Genomic DNA, 22,126 nt, shown 5'->3' with positions numbered 1-22,126 from the left:
CATTTTTAGTATTTACTAGATGTTGTTATGTTTCAGTATGAGAATACAGACTCTAGGAAAGATACATTTGACACAGCAAGTAGATAATATTTTGTATTCTTATCAAAGCCTAAATACTATTTCTGAAAATTAAGTCATTCAAAGAGCAAAAAAACATTAACTATCTGGTGAATATGATGTTCTGCATAGAATGGGTTTTGGAAATAAAAATTAATCCTTCGACTCATAAGTTACGCAAATTGAGTGAACTTGCCAATCTGTCTCATCAGCCACTTTAGGCTGATGTTCTATAAAATTATTCAGCTGCATGCATCAGTACTTACCTCTCAAACTCCACCTTCCTTGAGAACCAGCATGCTGCTTGTCACCTACAAATTTGACTTGTTATGTATTTGGAGTCTCAAGCTCTCAAAATTAAGCTTATGTTGCTGTACCAAAATCTGAAAGTGGCTAATTATCACTAGTGGTGAATAGCTGAGCAAACTCAGTCAATTCTGCTTATTAAAATCAGACTCATTAGATTTTCATATCATATGTAGGCAATATGAGATAAAAAGCTTTTCCATGCAACAACCTGTATAACATGACCAGTGACTTCATCTTCAAGTAATGCAAGTGCTTTTCCTCTTCCTCGATTCCTCAACTATTTCTTTCTCAGCATTCTCTGGTCTGCTGGTCTAACACAAAGCTCAGGTACAAGCGAGTAGTTCAGGCTTTGCTGTATAACTTCACGGTCCATAAAAAGACTTTCTCTGAATGAACTGGCTTCTCTTGGGAACTGTGAGCGCTCTGGCCAAACCGACCTGAAATTTCTCATCTGCTCTCCCAGTCTCGCAGTTGTTTTCAATAGAACAACAAAACTAGACACGAGATAATTACACAAGAATAGCTTAAAACACTTATTACAGTGTTTTCTCTTCTCCCTTGCGGTATCACAACAGGGTGAACTCTTTGAATGCGTTCAGCGTTTTTGTTAAGCATGTTTGTGTTTATACCAAAAAGCAGTGGTTAAGTTAAAATGCAAAATCAAGGAATGGTGTCCTTTACCGGGCTGCTGCCACCCTTCCCTCCCTGGTCAGAGCTCTTAGCACTGAGCAGGAGGACCAGGAGGGGAGCTGGAGCGGGCCCCTGACTGAACGCGCTGTCAAACTGCTGTCTGACCCGCTCGTTCTGCTTTGGACCTCTACCCACCTTCCCTCCACAAACCGAGAGCAAGAGAGCAACCTTTGTGCGACTTGAGTGGTGTCTGCTAGTGTCACACAAGCTAAGGCATTTAGTAGGGTAGATGTAGCCTCCTTCTGTTCCTCCCATAGAAACAGATTGTGAGGGAAGTGCTGTGAAGTTCATAGCTAATTAGCTCTAATAGAGTCTTATCAGTTTTCTGCTAACTGCTGTCTGTCAGAACAACTCACTGGAAATCAGGCCCCTTTTAAATACCCTGATCTTTCCAAAGTAACATCTTAAAACACTGTTCAGGCGCTGTCAAGATCAGAAAGTACCATAGGTTTCCACTCTTGTTTAGACTCGGCTGAACTGCTGATGGGCCCCTCCACCAGAGCCTGAACAAGTTCAGCCAATCTCCTGGTACCAGTTCTTCCAGAGACAGCCCAAGATCTTACTGTTCTACAAGCTGTCTCACAGCCCTTCTTACTCTCTGCTTCAGAACAGATTTATAAAAACTTGTTTACATCTACTATTGTAAAGTATGCCAGGACTAATAATTCTAGGACTAGTAAATCCAGAGATGGTTGTCATTGCCAAAAATTAAATGTTTTGATTTCCCAACTTGAGTTAACCAGATTTTTTTCCTCTTTACTGGCATTCGTACACACAGTCGCTTTTCACATGCAGAACTGATGTGTTAATGTGAGACAACTTTGGCTCCTTCCTGCTTTTGCAGCTTACATATTTTTCCACTTTCCTCATTTTTTTTCTTCTACTTATTTGTTTACGCCTTAGAAAATGGATACACTGGAGCTGCTACCCCTGCTTAATTGAGTGATGCTTCATCTTCTATTTTGTTTCTTTGGTCCATATGAACTGTAGTGATTGTCCCATTCATTGCTGGCAGTAAAGTTCACTGCATTTTTATTATGTCATTCATCCAGGTGATCTTTTCATCGAACAGTTTTTAAAACAGAAAAATATTTGTAATAATAAGTGGAAGATTCACTTCTCTGTTAGCATGTGAACAAAGTGGCACAGTAGGAGTTTTGTTCCCCTGTGTGATAATAGTTGCACAATCATTAAACTTTTCTTGTGGTTTCTGTTTTCTGTTGCTGATTATGACCAGGTTTGCTCACATCTTGTCAGCATATGATGGACAGCCTAATAACCTAATTGCCAGAAATTAAGCCAGAATTTTGCAATTTTATTTTGATTGTGATGTTTTTCAGCCTGTTGGCAATTCTTTCTCATTTTTTGCCTTCCCCTTTTCTGGCTCCCAGGATTGCTTTTTGAGCTGTTGGAGAGAACAATAATTGTTCTATTCAAACTGATATTCTACAAAGGCTACATGCAGACTCAGAGAGCTGAAATAGCTTATTGTGAATCCTTATTGATTATGTGAAAAACAAAACTGGATTGATGGCGGTAATACATATTTATTATTTTCTTAACCGTGCCATTAAAACCGAAGGCTGAGGAGAGAAAATGTACTTTCCTAACCTTAGCTACCTGCAGCACTGTGCTTGTGTGTGCTCCTTTAATAGCTGGTGAAAGGAGGTGGCTGTTTCAGACATAGATGATGACACTGCATCTTTATTAAAAGGTGAATTTAGTCCCATGAAAAGTATGAATAGCAAATGTAAAGTGAACATTATTTGCATGTGTCATTTCTGCATATTTTGTTAGATCCATGATAAAAGCAAACAGAACAACCACCCGCTTATAGGTTGACAGCGTAGTGGGTTCTTTTGGAAGATCTGTGATCGTTGTCTTTGACAAGCATCATGGTGTAGTTTTGCCTCAGACACTGTATTCTATGGTGAAACATGAAGAGACACTATTTTCCTTTTTCTGCGTAGTATCTGAATGTTATCTCATTCTGCCTGTATATGTTGCTTGTTGAGCACAGCTGTATTCCACAAAACTGCTGGGTGGATGGGGAAATATGCACATACACCACACCTTTTGAATAAGGAGCACTTAGTTTTGGAATGCATCACTGCAATTCAGTGCTAGACTTAAAATCACTCTGGTCTACAGTTCCTAAAATGGAGAGAAATCTTCACACCCATGGAGACAGCATGATGTTTCTAATATGTTCTTTATTGAAAATCACTGTTGAGATGCTGCAGTGCCAAGTCTATGAATTCCAGACAGCATCTGAAATGTTTACATAGGTAGAAAATGAAAGTGGAGGAGGAAAACCAGTACAAACAGAGAAAATGTTTTGCAGAATTACCTTTCCATCTTTAACATTGTGCTGAATTTAGACTGTTATTGTGTGTTACTGGCATTTGAAGTTACTCAAGAGCAGTTCCTGACTATGTATCCTAAGCATTTCTCCTAGCATATCCATCCAATTAGCAATGTTTATAGCACTTTTTATAGAAATTTTTCACTTTGGTTAGGTCAGTTTTATTTTCTTAAATTTTCATTTGTTTATTACATTAGGATTTTTGCCCTCCTCTCTGTTACTGAAACATCTTGTATGCTTTTTTTGAAAGTTGGGCATCAGACAGCAAAATACCTAGTGCGCTTCTTAGCCCTCTGTTAACGCTTGCCGATGAGAACAAGAGCTGCTTTCTCAAAGTGTAAAGTTTTGCTGGATTTTGAGTTCAACTCAGTTCAACTGTTTTGTAGAACATTATACTTTACCTTGTCTTCTGCATATTTATACTTTATGGTCATCTTCATTGTCTTTAACAAGCACAGGCATTTTGGAAAGTTGGTTTTTTATTTTGTTTGTGTCATGTCCTGCCCTCAGGTATGAGTGGGGGGGAGAAGTGACTCAGGTTCCTGGGTCCCCTTTGGTTGGAAAACAGTACACACAGTACTTAAGGTCCGCAAACAAAAGGCTTTTATTTTGCAGGTTGGTCCAAATGGTGTATGATTTGTTGGCAGAAGGATTTACATTATTGTAGGTTCAATTGGGAAACATAAAAAGTTTGCAGCATATGCAGGGCTGTAGATGTTATATTACTATGTTACTTATAAAAGGGAAAGCAGAAGTATGGGAAAGAAAGAAGAGAGAGAAAGATTTCACCGTCCTTATGGCTCCGTTGTATGTGTGATGGAGTTCTCAGTCTCAGATCCAGTGATGTGCGGTGTCCTCTGGTGTCTTGTTCAGTTCATGCGGTGAGACTGGTGGGCAGAGTGGTCCTCAGGACGGTGTGTGCCGCCAGTGCTGGCACCAGGTGGGTCTTTATAGCCCTCTGGGTTGCCCGCTTGCATAACTTTTAGCCTTGTGTGGAGGTGTTACTGTGAAAGAGAGAAAAGTCTGGGGGGAAGGGGTGACTGATGGACAAGTCTCAGGCCATGTTGAAGGGCCTCAGCTTTGCCCTTTGTGCGGTGCTGAGCATATCAGAAGCTGTGTGCCCTCCGGCAGGTCCCCCACCTCCTGTGTCGCCCGCCGGCCTGAGCTGTGGCTCTTTAGCTTGTTGTTGATATGTAAATCGCAATTCACCCTATACTGAATGTATCATCTCCTGTGGCTGGATGAACTGGTTTTGCCACAGTGTTTCAGCCATTATCCTTATCAGTACATGACAGTTTATGGTGTTTGTTTATTTGTTTATGTTGTTTATTTGTTTGGGGGGTTTTTTGTTTGGTTGTTTGGGTTTTGTTGTTGTTTTCGGGGTTTATGGGGCGTGTTTTTTGTTGTTTGGTTGTTGTCTTTTTTTCCAATGTAATTGATACTTGATTCTTCAGTTATGATTAATACAAAGATAAAGGCTGAAGTCTTACACTGATATTGCAACAGCAATGGAGGAGGCAGCTTATTATACTTCTCTAGAGTATTTTGCATCATGTCATGCAAAAAAAATCAACTAAAATTCAAGATTTTGCACAATTGCTCTTCTGAGCAGCGTGGATCACTCAGATATGTCTGAGAGTCCATATTTATCAGAATAAACAAGCACACATTGGAGTGGGTGACAACCAGTTATCTGGCCAGGTGAGTTTTTTGAACATGTTGATTACTCCTTTCTTTTACAACATGAAGATTTTCGAAGGAGTGGCTTCATGTAACATCTTCAAAATATTGTGGATGACAGTGGAGTTGTTACTAACATGACAATACACAATAGTGATCAGTAATGCACATGGAATCACTTTTGTTTATTAATTGCTAAGAATTATTTGAATTTAGACAGATAGGATGTTGCTTCCTGTTAACTGCAGTCTAGTTGAAGAAATCAGGCTAAATATGTGCATGTTACATATTCTTGTGGGAAGTTAGCAGACCATTAAAGAGAAGGACTTGAGGGAACAGGTGAATGAAAGATTGGACATGAGCTGGCAATGTGCTCTTGTAGCCCAGGAGGCCAGTCGTACTTTGGGCTGCATCAAAAGGAACGTGGCCAGCAGGTCAAGGGAGGTGATTCTGCCCCTCTGGTGAGACCCCACCTGGAGTCCTGTGTCCAGCTCTGGAGCCCTCAGTGCAGGAAAGACATGGACCTGTTGGAGAGGGGCCAGAGGAGCCACAGAAATGATCAGAGGGCTGGAACAGCTCTCCTACGAGGACAGGCTGAGAGGGTTGGGGTTGTTCAGCCTGGAGAAGAGAAGACTCCAGGGAGATCTTTTTGCAGCCTTTCGGTACTTGAAAGGAGCCTATAAGAAAGATGGGGACAGACTGTTTAGCAGGGCCTGTTATGACAGGGCAAGGGGTAATGGTTTTAAACCAAAGGAGGGAGATTCAGGCCAGACATGAGGAAGAATTTTTTTACAATGAGGGTGGTGAAACACTGGCCCAGGTTGCCCAGACAGGTCGTAGATGCCCCATCCCTGGAGACATTCAAGGCCAGGCTGGACAGGGCTCTGAGCAACCTGATCTAGTTTAAGATGTCCTGGCTTATGGCAGGGGGTTGGACTGGGTGAACTTTGAAGGTCCCTTTCATCCCAAAGTATTCTATGATTAAAGCTGCTGGTTCACCATGGAAGCTCTTTCAGTGTTTCTGTTAAAACATTTGTGACTGGAACTAAGTGTCCTGAGCTGTGCAAGTAAAATAGTGTTCTTTGGAAAACAAAGTTACTATTTTAATGAGAGAAGAGAGTGTGGTTATGCCATTTATGAGTTCAGACACATTCGTAGCAGCTCATCTTTTAGGAATAAGACAGTGAAGTTTCTCTAAACAGTTTTGGTATTGCAGAGCTTTTTATGTTTTATTTTGACAGCTTCAGAAATTGCTCACTATGGATCCAATAAAGAGAATTACCTCAGAACAGGCTATGCAGGATCCCTATTTCTTAGAAGATCCTCTTCCCACATCTGAGTAAGTGGTCAGTTTATTAATCTATCAGTCAGTCCAGAGATGCTTCAGAAATGTGTGCTTTCTCTCTGCTATAAATATGTTTGTGATTATTGAGCTAAATACTTACTGTCTAACAATGAAAGAAAGCTATAACCACTAAAATGCCGTTTGTGGTTTTTAAAATTAAGTAGCATTCCTATTAATCTCTTGCTTTATGGAACTTTGATCCCATTAGTCGCAGCACTAATCTTGTTATTCACTGGCAGGTTGATTATGCATGCTACAGATCTTTGTAGACAACTGCTAAGTGCCTGCAGGTCCACTTCTCTGCTCCAGAATGCCAGATGACACTCTCTAATTAGTTTACATTTTTCTGTCTTAGCCTTTGTTGTAAATTCAGTGGGTGGGGGAAGTCAACTGTGCGTCTCTGTGCTGTCATCCTTAACAACTTAAATCCATTTTCTGTAGACGCTCCTCTCCTTTGTTTACGCAGGGAGATTTACCGAAGGAAGAAAATTTAGGGACAATGAATGATTTCATTAAAAATTAAGCTCCCCTCCCAAAAGACTAGCCAGAGAGCATGATTGTACACCTTTTTAGGAAAGCTATTAGTACATCCTGTGTATGATTCTCTGCCATTATCTAGGGAAGAATTTATAAAATATGGTATGTATATTTATAAGCAATTAATTAAAAATTAAATTATTTCATGAAAGCCTACTGGATTATTTATAACAGCTCCTGACCTGTCTCTGTGATTTAATGTTGTGATGTGAATGATTCGCTTTTGCAGAAATTGCTTTTAGGACAGTGTTTGGTTTTTTTCTTAACTTTAGAGCTTTAGATTGGCATTTTAATGTGAATACACAATGAGTAATGCTAACAACTGTACAGAGACTTTATTATAAATACGTTCTGCTGATTAAGGGCAGGTAAATATTAGTTTATGCTCGCAGTAGCGAATTAATGTAGACCATGAGATATGAATTGACAGATGAAATTTCTAGTTATTTTTAAACTTTGTTCCAGGTTGTTTTATTAATAGTCAGTGGAGTGTCCAGGTGTATTTTAGTTGGTCCTGAGATGGTGAATTACATGATAGCTGGATAAAGGTAGCTCTTTATGCCCTTGCAGATATCTGACAGGTGGTGTGCCTTTTCAGCCACCAGTTTGGTCACCAGTTATCAGAAACTGTGAAAACTATTAGGAGTTTAAATGAGTATGTAAGAGGCAACTGAAGATTAATGACTTTAGAATATGATGAAAGTTAGGCAGGGCAAACTTCTCCATTAGTTACAGGCAACTTGAAACTAGCATGGGTGAAGTATAAATCTTACAGGTCTAACCCTTCTGTTCTAATACAGTGATAAATAGACTTTTTTGGGGGGCAGTGTTTTTGCAGGTTGTCAAATCCCTTACCCAAAACGAGAATTTTTAACAGAAGAAGAACCAGATGATAAAGGAGACAAAGTAAGTACTGGAAGAACAGTATCATGATGCTTCACTGGCTTTCACACTATTTCCTGTTTTCATGTTATTTCCCGTACTGCTTTTGAGTTGAAATTTTTCTTTGTGTTTAAACAATTGAGAAGAACCAGCAGCAGCAGCAGGGCAATAACCACACTAATGGAACTGGTCATCCAGGGAACCAAGACAACAGTCACACACAGGGACCCCCACTGAAAAAAGTGAGAGTTGTTCCTCCTACCACTACCTCAGGTGGACTCATCATGACCTCAGACTATCAGGTAATTGTTTTATTCGTGTATTGTGTATTTGGTGCTCATGTTTACAGCACTGTTTCTTTAAGCTAAAAAAGTAATTTTCTAAACATCACTGTATTAACTGGTATTTTTTAGCATCTTTCAGATGTATTTAGTTGATGTAAATTGATATGCTCTTTAGGTTAGTGGTAAGGAAATTAAGACCAGAGATTATTACCTTTATATTAGGAAATGCCAATTTTGGACCAGGAGCCTGTTGTGCTGCATTCTGTATCACCTAAAAATACCATTCTTTATTTGAAAAAGCCCGCAGTGGTAGGAGGTGAAGGATATTGCAGTAAACAAGTTGTGAAATAAGAACTGGAACAGGAGTTTTAGTTGGGCAAATAGGTGGGAAAGCTGCATTTTGGATGACAAAACAGAAAGACTTGATATGATGTTGTCTTAATCTCTGAAGACCAAGAGAGATTCCAGGTTAAGTAAGCCCAGTATTACAGATCTGAAGAGACAGGTGAGGTGGTGGCAATCAATGAGTGAGGAAGATGAGGAGTTTAGGAAAAAAGCTTTAGGAAATCTTGAAAATGGTGTTCTAGCCTTCCTGCATTTGAGCTTGTGCTCAGACATTAGGAAGTGGAAGACTCTGGAGCAGAAGACTGAGAGTCATGCCAGGGCATGATGCCTGATTTTGTAGGTTTGGATGAGGTTATGCCTGGAGACTGGGGAGAAGAAAGTTAAGGACAGAACCTTTAGGTAGTGCAAGCTGAGAAACTAAAAAGAGGAGCAAGGAAGACTTGAAATGATGTGCACAGGAGCAGGTAGAGAGGTGGCAGATTTTGAAAGCCTAGGGAAGAGCAGATTTCAAGAGGAGGCATGCTGGTGGCAGTGTTTGCCTGCAGGAACTATTACATACTTGTTCACGTGGAGTGCATAGTACATAAGGACAACTGGAGCAGAGTCTGGGATGAAATCAAAAGATGGGGAAGTCAGAAATTAGTGGTGGTGTTTTCAGTTAATTTAAAGCTTAATATCTAAATCTGAGACCCTAATATCGGACCTCACTTAGCTTATGCTTATATTCTGTAGCAGAACTTGGGGACAGTTGAAGAATGGTGTCAGTAAAACTGCTGCTGTCAACTTACTTTTCACAGTTTGATGCTGTTTCTCAAACATCAATTGGCTTTGAAATCTTGTATTTCAGAGTTTGTTCCTGAGAGTACCAGATATCCTCCAAGGCTGCCTGGGGGCATTATCCTCATGTTTACATAAATCTGTATATTTCCAGCATTGACCAAAACTTGAAAGTACTACAGAATGTAAAATAAGGTCATTTTCAGGAGCTTTATTGTGTAACCCTTCATATAGTTCCCAAGTGCCTTTGTGCCCAGGACATCAATAGCAGATCAGTTTTCAGATCATTCTCCTTGAACAATTTTTAGTCATTTGAAACATTTAGTCAAATTTTTAGTCATTTGAAACAGTGGTCAGCCTTAACTACAGTGCTGCAATGTGAAGTGCCTCCAAGTATTAACATAATCCTTTTTTTTTAGTTGGATTAGGTATCACAGAGCACCCTCTTACAGGAGCCTCATCCCTTTCAGTTTGGCAAGCTGCAGCCGATTGCTGCTTTGGCCTTTTAGCTGCCTCTTTCCACCACTTCTGTGTGTGTGAATTTTTAAGAAGGCAAATGCAGCTGCAGCTCTTCATCTTCCCCTCATGTTGAGTCATATCTGAGGGGACTGATGGTGAGTTTGCCTGTGCTCTGTCAGGGAGCCCCCATTTACATGCCCTGTTTACCTGGAGCCAGTCACTAGCGGGTTCCACAGGGATCGATCTCAGGGCCAGCGCTCTTCCATGTTTTTATAAATGACTTAGACTCAGGCCGTCAGGGATTGCTTAGTAAGTTTGCTGATGACATAGACTCGGGGGAGTTGTCGACACTTTCGAGGGCAGAGAGGCCCTGCAGAGAGATCTGGACAAATTGGAGGACTGGGCAATCACCAACCACATGAAGTTCAACAAGGGCAAGTGCTGGATTTTGTTCCTGGGACCTGGCAACCCTGGCTGTACACACAGACTGGGGGATGAGATGCTGGAAAGCAGCTCTGCAGAGAAGGATCTGGGGGTTCTGGTTGACGGCAAGTTGAACATGAGCCAACAGTGCGCTGTGGCAACCAAGAGGGCAACCATGTCCTGTGTGCATCCAGCACAGCATTGCCAGCCGGGCAGGGAGGTCATTGTCCCGCTCTGCTCCGCACTGGTGCGGCCTCACCTGGAGCACTGTGTGCAGCTCTGGGCAACACAGGATGAAAAGGATATAAAGCTACTGGAGAGTGTCCAGAAGAGGGACATGAAGTTGGTGAAGGGTTTGGAGAGGAAGCCGTATGAGAAGTGGCTGAAGTCACTTGGTTTGTTCAGCCTGGAGGAGACTGAGTGGAGACCTCATGGTGGCTACAGCTTCTTCACAAGTGGAGGAGGAGGGACAGGCGCTGATCTCTTCCCCCTCGTGACCAATGACAGAACCCGAGGGAATGGCAGGAAGATGTGCCAGGGGACGTTTAGGCTGGACATTAGGAAAAGGTTCTTCCCCCAGAGGGTGGTGGAGCACTGGAACAGGCTCCCCAGGGAGGTGTCACAGCCCCAAGCCTGACAGTGTTCAAGAAGAGACTGGACAACACCCTCAGACACATGGTGTGAACTGTGGGGTTGTCATGTGCAGGGACAGGAGTTGGACTCAGTGATCCTTTGGGTCCCTTCCAACTCAGGATGTTCTATGATTCTACCTGCCCTTCACCCTGTTTTGCTGCTGCAGCGTTTTGAACAGACTTCAGCTTCCACTTCTGTGAGCAAGAGCTGAGGTTTGCTAGTTGAGAAGTCAGAAGACTCAAATTGCCTTGGCAGGAGTTGACATTGGTTTGTTTTCAGCTCATGCTCATCAAAACTTTTATACTCTCAGATAATCCATCTCAGGATGATAGCTGGGGGCAGCCCTTGTCAACAAACATAATTTCAGAATACTTTTGCCTTGAGATAGTGACAGCTGCTACCTTGCTATCCCAGGAGCTCTTACTGGTAGCTTGGCTGCTCACGACTAATCTTTTTGCTATCTCTCTAGGAGGCAAAACACCTGCTTTTCAAAAAAAAAATACATCTCCCCCCAAGCCTTTTGAGAAGGCGATGGGTAGAATTATTCTGATTAAGGTATCTGGAAAGCATGGTGATTAAAGGGAGGAGATGTGAACTTGCTGGCAGTAGGACAAAAGCAGTTAAATGCTGCCTATTGGTGATTTCAGGTCTCCCTGAAAGAACTTCCTCACATTTTTTTTCTTCTGATCCTGCAGCTTGAGGATACAGCAGACAAATATTACAATACAGCCCTCTGTTTTAATCAAGCACCCGTTCCTTTGTTCTTCATTTAATTTGCTCAAGTTCCCTATATAAAGCTTGTGAAGAAGGATTGCCATCTCCTGGGCAAGGCAAACTAAGACAGTTTCTCCATCCATTCAGAAGTGGAATTGCTCTCTGCAGAGCAAGTTGACCCTATATCCTTTTCTGCCATGCATAAAAATAGTAGACACATGGCACGCAGGCTTCCTTGCCCTCTCATTTAAATCTGCAACGTGACACTTCGAAAGGCAACGTGACTAAACAGACTGAAGCAATTCCACTACTCTGAGCTTCTGCTTGTGGTAACCCCCTGGGTGCTTAATGGTATTTAGGAAGGAATGGTTATTTACATTTGTTCTTAAACAAAAGCCATTTGTTGCACTGGGTGTAATGAAAGAATCTAATTTTTAATTGCTTCTGTCTTAAAATAAGATCTGTTTTAGGAGTAGGATGCGGAAAGTGTTTACAACTGACATGAGCGGTCAGTTTTTCAGTGGTTAAACTTGTGATAGTTTCCTACGTACAGGAGCTGCACCGAAAGAATATTCATGGATTTTTGCTCTCTGGAGTGCATCATATATTTGTTACGTGGAGAAGGGTGATCCAGAGCTGTGACACTTCTGTTGAGGAGTGCCTTAGTCCCTCTCTCAAGGCTGAAAGCAAATGTCACAGAAGTGCAGTCTCTGTGCAGCTCGGCAGTGCTGGTTTGTTCCTGCTGACGTTAAATGCTGGTCCAGCCATTTCTTCCCCTTTACACTACACACCCTCAGAGAATCCCCTCAGTCCTGTGAGCACATGTTAACAGGTAGAGTTTGCCTTTTCATTTCTGCCATCATCTCAGCATCCTGATTTATAGCTTCATGATGTGTAAATAGAATTGGAGCAGGCAGTTGCTGGTTTGCTCAGAGCGTCTTGCAGTGATGAATGCTCTACTCAATAAATAACTGCAGAAATGCTACTTGAAAGGAGCCTCGAGTGACTGTGTGTCCCAGTCCCTCACTTGTAGCAGGACTGTGGCTAATGCTGCATCAGATCAGACATGGCTTTGTCTAGATGAGTTTTAAAAACCTGCATAGATGGAGACTTTGCAGCCTCTCTGGGCAAGTTCTTCCAGTACTATACTGGTCTCTCAGACATTTCTTTCTCCCCCCACTCCCCTAATGTCCAACCTGAGTGTCCCAAGCCACAACCTATGGCCATTTCCCCCTGAAATATCTGGTTCCACTGAGAAGCCTGCGGCTGTTGTCTTTAACTCTCCTTCAAGTATTGGTAAGGCCGCTGCTAGGTGATACCTTAGCCTAAATTATCACAGTGCTCTCAGCCTTTACTCCTGGGTTACACAAAAGAGTGGCAAGCTTATCCTTTGTGTAGGAATATCTCTGGAGTAATGCAGAGTGGCTCATCAGCAGTAGGATGCATTGTTTGGACCTCACCCCAACACCTTCCTATCAGGGGAAGGGAGCAAGCGGAGAAGACCCCTGCCATGAGCGGTGGTGGCCTGGTGCCGCGTTCAGGGGTACCAGAGCCAGCTGGAGGGCTGGCTGGAGGTTTGACTATGGGGGGTGGACATTCACAGGACGTGATTTGGGTGGATAACCGAAGAGTGGTAACTGTCACTTTCTAATCTGATATTCCTGATGTTCATACCTGCACCTGCTGTGATCAGACTAAGTGCAAGGTGTTTTGTGCTGTCCCTGTTCTGAAGGATGTGTTTCCTCTGCTTGTACCCCCCTGCAGCGTTCCAACCCCCATGCTGCCTACCCCAACCCCGGACCAAGCACATCGCAGCCACAGAGCAGCATGGGGTATTCAGCTACCTCCCAGCAGCCGCCCCAGTACTCCCATCAGACGCACCGGTACTGAGCTGCATCCCAGGAACGCCCGTGCACTGTCGCTGATGCTGCGGGACCGGCCGCGCAGCTGCCCGCCTGGAGCCCGGCGTGGGCCACGAGAATGTACTGTACAACCACCCCTCCCACCTGTCCGGCCGCCACCACACACCCCCTTCCACAGCGCCCAGTGGCGGCTCCCGAATCGTACCTGGCTTTTGGGGTTAGACTTGAAGAGAAAGTGCTAGCACAGTTTGTGTTGTGGATATGCTACTTCCATAATTTACTTGACATGGTTCAGACTGACCGATGCTTTTTTCTTTTAATTTTTTTCAGTGACAGTCTGTAGCAGTTGAAGCTGTGAAATGTGCTAGGGGCAAGCATTTCTGTTGTCGTATGTGGTGAATTCTCTTGATGTAACAACTTTATCTGACCAATAGTACACAACATCTTTGGTACTTGAAGCATACAGTTTATGTTACCATGGCAAAAAAGCAAACTAACCATGACTCCGATTGAGACGATTTTGATAGACATTTATTTTAGTGACTTTTGTGGGTTGGTTTGTTTTCCACCTAGATCAGTGTTTTATGACCGACACGATTGCTATGATGAGATTTTTTTTTTTCGAAGAACATGAAAACATTTGCATTTTTTTCCAGCAATTACGAATGTCCCAAAGATTAATTTCTGACGTAAGTTTTCGGGTTTGTTTTTAACTCTATGACTTGACTGGTATTAAAGCTGCTATTTGATAGTTAAATAAGTATGTTGTCATTGATATAAACATGTTTGGTTCAGCAAACAAACTAAAATGATTGTCATAGACAGTGTTTTATTTTTTTCCTGTTGGTGTTAATGGTTTGTGAGCATGCTTTGAGATTAAAGAAGCATGAATGATATTTCCTAAAAAGGTGCGGCATCCATTCAGATATTTTGTCATGATTTTTGAGAACCAGCTTGGTGTAGTGGATTTTAAATTTTGTTCACTTAATTATTTTTTTTAAAACGTTCGCACGTTGTTTAGGGGTGCCATTGCTACAGCGAAGGATCAAGGTGTTAGGAGAGCCTTAGAATTTATGAGGAAAAACTTACAATGTACTGTATCAAACTATTTTACATGAATGACACAAGTATTCTGAATTAAAAAATCAAACATTGTTAAAACAAGGTGTTATGTAATAAATTTATTTTTCATAAATCTGCATATGACCTTTGCCTGTATTCCTTTTTATCAGTGACAAGACCCTGCTCCCCCGTCGTACATCCATATCGAGTTGTGTCCTGAGAAACAGTATCAGACAGGAATTTTTCTTGCAGCAAGCAGGTTTCCATTAACTGCTGAGAAGCATTCTTTATTTTAAATAGCAGAAAAAAATACAGCGCCTTCATAACATGTCATTAACCCCGTTGCGTACACGTAGCTGATCAGCCGGAGATACACTGAACATGGGTTTATTACCAGCTACATTTCACAGATCAGACAGCGCCTTTTCATCTACAAAATCTAGAGATGTTCCTGTCTGAATAGTTCTTCTAAGGTTTCTGTGGTATCTAATATTGCTCCATGATTTTATGACATAAATATATACAATATATGCAGGGTTTTTTTTTTCTGCTTCATGTAGTGTGAATATCAACTGCTATGATCTGTTCAAATGCACTGAGCTGCTGATGGGGGCAAAAGAAAAGCAGATCGGTAGCCAGCCTGAAATGCAAACCGTGTTTGAGGTGAAGATGAAATCAGCTGAGTAGAGGTTTAAGTATTCAGGAGACTTAAAACTGAAGAAAAAAATCTGAGTGCAGTTTATGCTGCTTTAGTAATAGTGCGCGATACACTCTGCGTTTTGCCATAAGTGCTGTAAAAATCTGGCTTTCTTCAGTTTCTAGAATAAAAATACATATACAGGTGGGAGTGCCTGAAACATCTTTATTTGTTTTAAAATTAAAGCCTTTTTTCATCCTTAATTTATGTATAGGCTTTGAACTTGATTGTTCACTGTCTCTGCCCTCTTACCAGGTACTAATATGGTGTCAAGAGTAACTTTTCTTTGGCCTAGAATTTTTGCTGTCTTGTTGAAGCATACTCATATTAGTGCATAACAGTTAATGTTATTCATATTATTTGATACCAGTGCTTTGCTTAAAAGTAGCAGGTTGGCTTTAATTTCAGTTTTGCAAAGGGAAATGCATCCAACTGACAAAAAGGACTCTTGCCATTAGTTTGCACTTGAATTTAATTTTCCTATTAAGAAGGTATTTGAGATGAAGACACAGCTTATCAACTAATTATAATAAAACTAAATTATACTCTACATTTAGTTCTAAATAGTCTGCTGCTCTTGGTAACTTAGTTCATTCTTACTGCAGTATTTGTAGACATATTGCAGCTTACATCAACAAACTGAGATCCTACGGGGGAATAAAACCTTGATGTTTGATTTTTTTCTCGTGTCTCTGCTGGTCATTCTGGAGGAGGAATTTGACGTTTCTTTCTCTAGAACGGCAGAAAGAGAAGGTTTTTCTGTGCTTGGTATAACCTCTAACACCTTCAAGATGTGGTGTATTTCTGTTGCAGAGAAGGTTAATCCTATAATATCTGTGACAATCACAAATAATCTCTATCAAATAAGTTTGGTATCTGTTTTGTTTCTTAAATACTGGTTTTAGGAATACTGAGAGCAAGGCTCTACGTTATTTTCCTGAACTGTAAAATAAAACACATCTGTCCCCGTTTTGCTCCGGGCAGGGGCTTTATGTGAGGGTTCCAGAAACAGGGGAAGAAGGCAGCACCTTTGAGGACATTTAATAGAAGAACCGCAAATGGGCGGGCGGCCGGCACGCAGCAGCCGCCTGTGGGATGTGTCAGCGTTTCTGACCAGATTCAAGAGCTTCCAAGCTTTTCATTTTTCACCACCTATTACCTGGACCAGTCCCAATGTATTTCAAGTAGCTGGAGTCTGGGAGCCTGTCTTCCTTGCTCTGCTAAAAGAACAAATTGTTTTTCTAGAGTAGGCTTATCTTAACTTGATTGTGAGGGTAAATATGCTGTTGCGCTTTCGCCTTGGCAGCCACAGCGAGCCCAGTTCCTGGCGGCTCTGAATTTATCCTGTTTGGTAAGGACCCAGCTTCTTTAGGAAGCAATAAGTAACTTCAATGATCCCTTTTAAAGAGGGTTTCAGTGATGGGAGGAGCAGTCTGAGGGAGGGAACAGGAGTCTGGTTCGATCCCGTCCGTTCCTGTGTGTGTATCAATAGGGAAACACTCGCTGTGAGTTGCCCGTGGCAGTGCCCAAGCGATGCGCCGTGAGGGGCTGGCCAGCATTAGCTCAGGTTTTCTTTCGGCTTCCTTTTCCCTTCATTCTGAAGGCACCGCAGGGCAGAGTCTCTTCTGGGTCTGGGGTGATCCCTCAGGTAGCTGGGGCAGGAGAGGAGCGAGCAAACGTGTCTCTACAAGTTCCATTTTAGTTTCTGTGTGCAGTGCTTAGTTTTTGTGGGATTTATGTTTCCATGCTTTGCTTTCTCAGGGGAGATGCTTGATGCAGGTGGCAGGTGTATGCCATTGCCTGTTCAAACAGTGTCACAGTCCTTGGTGCCTCGTTTGTGTTGGATGGGCTCCTCCAGAAGAAAAGAGCAAGTTGCTCTGTGTTTCTTCGCTGAGGGCCATCCACAGCTCAAGTGTGGCCATGGTAGCTTTGCACAAAGCTTTCTCTACAACATGGAACAGCACATTTCTGTGAGACTGATCATTAGCATGTTCTCATTTCTGATCATTAGGATGTTGTGCTGTCAACTCAACCTTCCTTTACTAACTGCAACAAGATGATGACAGCAAGGCGTGAGTGAAGCGTGCAGGTGTTGGCCACGTCATGTGAAATGGCCTTAAGCCCTGTCAAAAAGGATCCTGGAAGCTGTTCCGATCATTGTCACCTTCTTGTATGTCTTTTGCCCATTCAGACCTCAGCAGAGGTGACAGTGAGAACAAGGGTTAGAGTCAGCTGCGAGTGAAGGTTTTATGTGAAGAAATGACTTGTGCTGCTCCCCAGTGTCCATCAATTTCTTTCTGAAAGTGCTCTCTGAACAATAAGCAGCTCCTGTTGTATCTCCCCCAAGCCCATCCTGGCATCACTGAAAGGCAAGCTCTGATCTCTGCCTTTCACGTGTGGTGGCTGTTGATTTCATGGGTACGGTCAGGTCTTTGACTGCCATGGAGTGGGACAATGGTGGTGGGATGGAGCCCGCAGGATCTTGTATTGGTTGTTGTCTGTCAGAAAGGAAAGACACAGATTATATCTTGGAGCCAGGGGTGAAGTTGAGAACCTGCCATTTGGACTAAATGTTGTTGCCTATTTTCTGCAAAAGGACTGAGGGATGTGGTGTTCCCTACATGCTCTTTTATTTACAGCACTGAACAGAGCAGCCTGTTTTTGTTGGGTAGCGCCATGTCTCAGCATCTTCCTCTAGGCTGACAGTGCTTCAGTACGCCAGTTCTGAGGCAATTTAATAGCCAGCATCCCTTGAGAACAAGGTAGATGAGCTTAATTCAGTGTGATTTGCTTGTCACAGCTATGAATAAAGAACACTTTGTGAAATCATGTCAGACATATGAGCGATGGGATGTACAAACTGTGCTCTAGCAGTAGGAGAGGTAGAGAAAAAGGTGTTTACCCTCTGAAAGCAAAAAAGAAACAAAGCTGCTTCTTCCACCAGGACTTTTGCCGTAAGTTCCTCTCGAGGATTTTAAGCAGCCTTGTCTCGTTGGTTGGTTTCAGTGATGGCAGAAGGCAGCTGTCTCCAGAGGAATGTCTTCTGTTAAAGGGATCCTGTGCCGTAGAGCTTGGCACCAGCACTCATGTTAATGAAGCCATTGCCCTGGGGTGACACACACCAGCTCCAGCCCAGAATGGGAATCTGGACAAGGTCCATCGCTGCTCTGAAAGCTCCTGTGTCACAAGATGCTGAAAAGCACTTTTCAGCCTGCCGGGTTTAGGTTGTCTTTCCTTGGCCCTCACATGCAGCTTTAATACCCCTTTGTGTCTCTGGTCCTCCTTAGGTGGGCTGGGTTCTCCACCTGAGCCAGGGGAGGTGCAGAAGGGGCGAGTGCAAGAAGCACCTGTTATTTAAGTGGTGCAGCGCATCTTGGCACATAACCCCGTGCCCACAGAAGCTCCAAGGACAGCCTTTACAGCATCAGCTTTCAGGAAATGTTTCCTTTTCCTCAGCCTGGGGTGTGGGAAAGCTGCAGTGTGCTTGGAGCAAGCACCAGCTTCATATTTGTGGGAGCTTTGGACTTGTATGGTGCTTTATCCACAGTGTCTGAGGAGCAGCAGCCTCTGCCACCCCACCAGTTACACAAGGAATGCAGCAAGTGGACTGGTGAAGGGAGGGATACGAGGGAGGGATGTGTGTAAGGAAGGTGCCTACAGGAGTGCTGAGATGAGAGCCGGAAAGCCCAGAGCAGACACTTATGGAAGGCACCATTACACCTTTCCCATAGGTGCTATATGGGAAGGTGAAGAGGTATTGTCCTACCTTGTGAGGCAGGACATCTCTAACGGGAGCTCATTCCTTCTCTGAGTCACTGGGCCAAAATCTGACAGTGTCCTACGTTTGTGTCTCCAGTTTATGCAGGGTTGCCTAAAGGCAAGGTATCCAGCAGCTGGTCTTCCCACAAGATGCTGGCAGGGTGTGCACAGAGCTATTCTTATCAATCAACTTTTTAAATTAAAATTCTTTTGCTGTTTATAGTATTTTTACATAGGGACCCGTAGGGCTTCCTACACCAGCCAAACTCGTCCTTAGTGAGTTCTTCCTGTTAATGGGTAGGGAATTCTAAAGAATAAATTGTTTAGCATGCTTCGTATCAGCTTCAGCCACGTAGATCAGAATATGGAGATACCAGCAGGTTGTGGAGAAGGATTCTTTAGAATAAATTCTCCATTTGGGTGCCGAGAATGATCACTGTGGTGGCTGTGTGCTTTGAGGCGTGCTCACCTCAGTGGGACGGTTCATACACAGCTCAGGCCTTCTTGAAGTCCTCTGTGGACAGGCTTCAGGCTTTGCCCTGGCTCTCTGCCCCATCTTACCTTCAGAAGATCAGGAGAAGGTGGGAGAAGTGTGATGTCCCAGCCCAGGAACTTGGAAATCTCTATATAAGCTCCTAATATGTGTTCCACTACCACCAGCCAAGTGAGTATGTAAGAAATCCCTGCAGTTTATTTACATGCCGGACAAAACCAGCTGGTTTGAAAATCCCACCCCAGTTGCCTTGGAGGCTCTGCTGTGAGAGCCCCACCGGGGCTTGTCCGCAGAGCAGCCTGTGCCTCCCGAGTGACGGGCAGCCGCTGCCTGGGGACGAAGAGCAGCTGCCTGATCAGATCTCACCCAGCCCTCGCTCTGTGTGCGAAGAGGTGAGCCTGTCATTTGCAATCACACGCTTCTCCGGCTCCCTGGGAGGCACCAGCGCTGCTGGTCGGGTCTGAGCGCAGGAGGAGGTGGCAGCCGCAGACCGCGAGGTGCTGCTGAGTCCTGCTGGCTGATCTGTACCCTGGGGCTCTGCGGGACAGCGGTGGCTCGAAATGCTGTGGGGATCCGCTGTCAGAAGATGGGAAACCTCTTTTTCCCTGATTGCAAAGTTGAAGAGCGTGTGGATGCTCAAAGGCAGATCAACTTGCCCAAAGGGGGACTGAAGGAGGAGAACACCTGAGGGTGCACGGTTGCTTTACACAGCACTTGGTTGATGGTGTTGCTTGAAGTGTTTGCCGGGAGCTGCAATCCTGTTCTCAGCCCCCACAGGGATTTATTGCCGTGCCCTTCCCTGGCAAACTGGGAGGAGTGTAGCACCCCAAATGTGTGTACGGTGGGATGCAGTCACTGGGAAAACTGGTGACGCGGGCACAGAACCGCTGCTCTGACAAACTGCGAGCTGGGTCATGTTTACATTAAATGGACCATTTTGGTGAAAATATTACAAAGTGGGAGGTGTCTCTAAGAGTGATTTTATCTTCTATCAGGAGGGAAGACAGCAAAACTGGATCAACATAAAACACAAGAGTGAAAGTTCAGTAAAACAGGGTTTCTGCAGACATTTTGGCTATTTTTCAGCAGGTTGAACAACAAGCTAAAAGCATCACCCCCCTTCTCTAATTGCAAGAGCGATGCCAGCGACCGCTGATGGTTCCTGTTGAGTTCTGTACCTGGACAGAAATACACAAAAGGGAAGGTGGTTTTACATTGCTTTCCCTGCAGAAGACCAACGCCTGCAGGAGAGATTGTGCACATCCCCAGCAACATCACAGGGAGAGATTTTGTGCCTTCATCTCACAGACTTCAGGCTGAAGCTCTACCAGCGACCTTACAGCAAGAATGGTTTAGAGTCAGCAGATGTGGTTTGGGATCAGGATCCCCCAAATAAACCATCACCAAACCCACTCAGGCTTCCAACTCAGGGTGATTGCAAGAGGGAAAAAAATCCACCAAAACCACAACACCTGTCAAACTACAAATCACGGAAGGAAATATGCGGATATGATGTTGACAGTGAAAATACCAAAAATGAGGTAAGAGAAGTTAAAAGGAGTGCCAGAATGAAAAGTAACTAGAGAAAAAGGCAAACCAGAGGTCCGGAGGTGCTCTGGAGGTGCCTGAATCCGAGGGTGCCACAGGGTGGGTGAGGAGGTGGCGGGGTTTGGGGCTGGGCAGCACCAGGGCCTGCGGCTCCCCACCATGCAGCCACGGCCCCTTTGCATCCCCGAATAGCATCGGGGTTTCCCAGTGCTGATCCCCCCAAAATCAAGCCCAAATATCTCACGAAGAAAAAACACATCTCTCTCACAGGTGGTGATCTGGGGGGCATGTTGGTAAGTGACCCCGGGGAGGGCATTGCCCACCCCATGCCAGGGGCAGAGGCAGGGACCGGTGGTGATGCTCTGCAGTGCGGCACCTGCGATGGCTGGTGCATGTCATTGTTTAATACTACACTGCATGAAAGAGAATCTAATAGGAGAGAATGTAGCTAAAACTCCATCTCAAGCTCTTACTGTTCAAGCCTCACATAGAGGATGTTATTTCTAATAAATATTTTAGGCAGTAAAGCTTCCTTCGGAGAGGGCTGCTGCATTCCCGTTGTGTGCCTTCTCATGCGGAGAAGCCCACATTAGCTACTTCCAGTATTCAAACACTTGATATATAGTATCTGTTCTATGGAAAAATGCCTCAGGGTGAAATGTGTTTAATAGAGAGAGGCTAATACGTGCATGATTTATCTCATTTTGGTAAGTTCATGCCTTTAATTCAGTAACCCCATGAGCTACACTTAACTGTATTCAATAAAGATGATCTAAAGGAGATGTTCGTGCAGGTGAAAGATTCAAGAACTGGCAGAAAGGATGTTATAAATAAGTGGGCTTGAAGTAAACAGGGAGCTCAGGCAGAACCCTTCCCCAGGATAAATGTCTTGAGCATCATTAAGCCGGTACTAATGGCTCTGTGTGCTGCAGAAATCTCTTCCTCTGAAAGGAAAAAGCTGTGAGAGAGACTTTCATTAGGGAGAAAATGCCACCTTATGCTCCGGCTGTGACCCAAATCCTGCAGCAATCCGTTGCGAGCTGTCATCTTGGGGAGCAGCCCTGGCAGAGCATGCCGGAACGTCTTGAAATAAGGTGGCGTTATGAAGGGCACAGGAAGGTGGATTTACAAGCAGCCAGAGGAAAGAGGTGTGACAGCCCATGGCTTTATTCTCCACCTGCTTTGGAAAACCTTTAGACACGTAC

At 43.7% G+C, this 22,126-nt stretch overlaps 1 protein-coding gene across 5 annotated transcripts in view; it reads left to right on the top strand.

The window, feature by feature from the left end:
- The window catches only part of CDK8 (cyclin dependent kinase 8), an 80,982-nt gene extending 66,421 nt beyond the window's left edge, over positions 1-14,561 (top strand). For 4 of the 5 annotated variants that reach the window (XM_082043491.1, XM_082043492.1, XM_082043489.1 and 1 more), the window contains 4 exons: positions 6,343-6,440; positions 7,811-7,889; positions 8,009-8,167; positions 13,265-14,561. In XM_082043491.1, coding sequence (XP_081899617.1) covers positions 6,343-6,440; positions 7,811-7,889; positions 8,009-8,167; positions 13,265-13,390 — 462 coding nt within the window. In that variant the 3' untranslated portion in view covers positions 13,391-14,561. The remainder of the gene's footprint in view (positions 1-6,342; positions 6,441-7,810; positions 7,890-8,008; positions 8,168-13,264) is intronic. The other variant, XM_082043490.1, reaches the window with a different exon arrangement.
- Positions 14,562-22,126: the final 7,565 nt, after the last annotated feature.

The sequence above is a fragment of the Streptopelia decaocto genome, assembly GCF_964273445.1.
Source record: "Streptopelia decaocto genome assembly, chromosome: 1".
Taxonomy (NCBI): domain Eukaryota; kingdom Metazoa; phylum Chordata; class Aves; order Columbiformes; family Columbidae; genus Streptopelia; species Streptopelia decaocto.
This window is presented reverse-complemented; position numbering and strand designations above follow the sequence as displayed.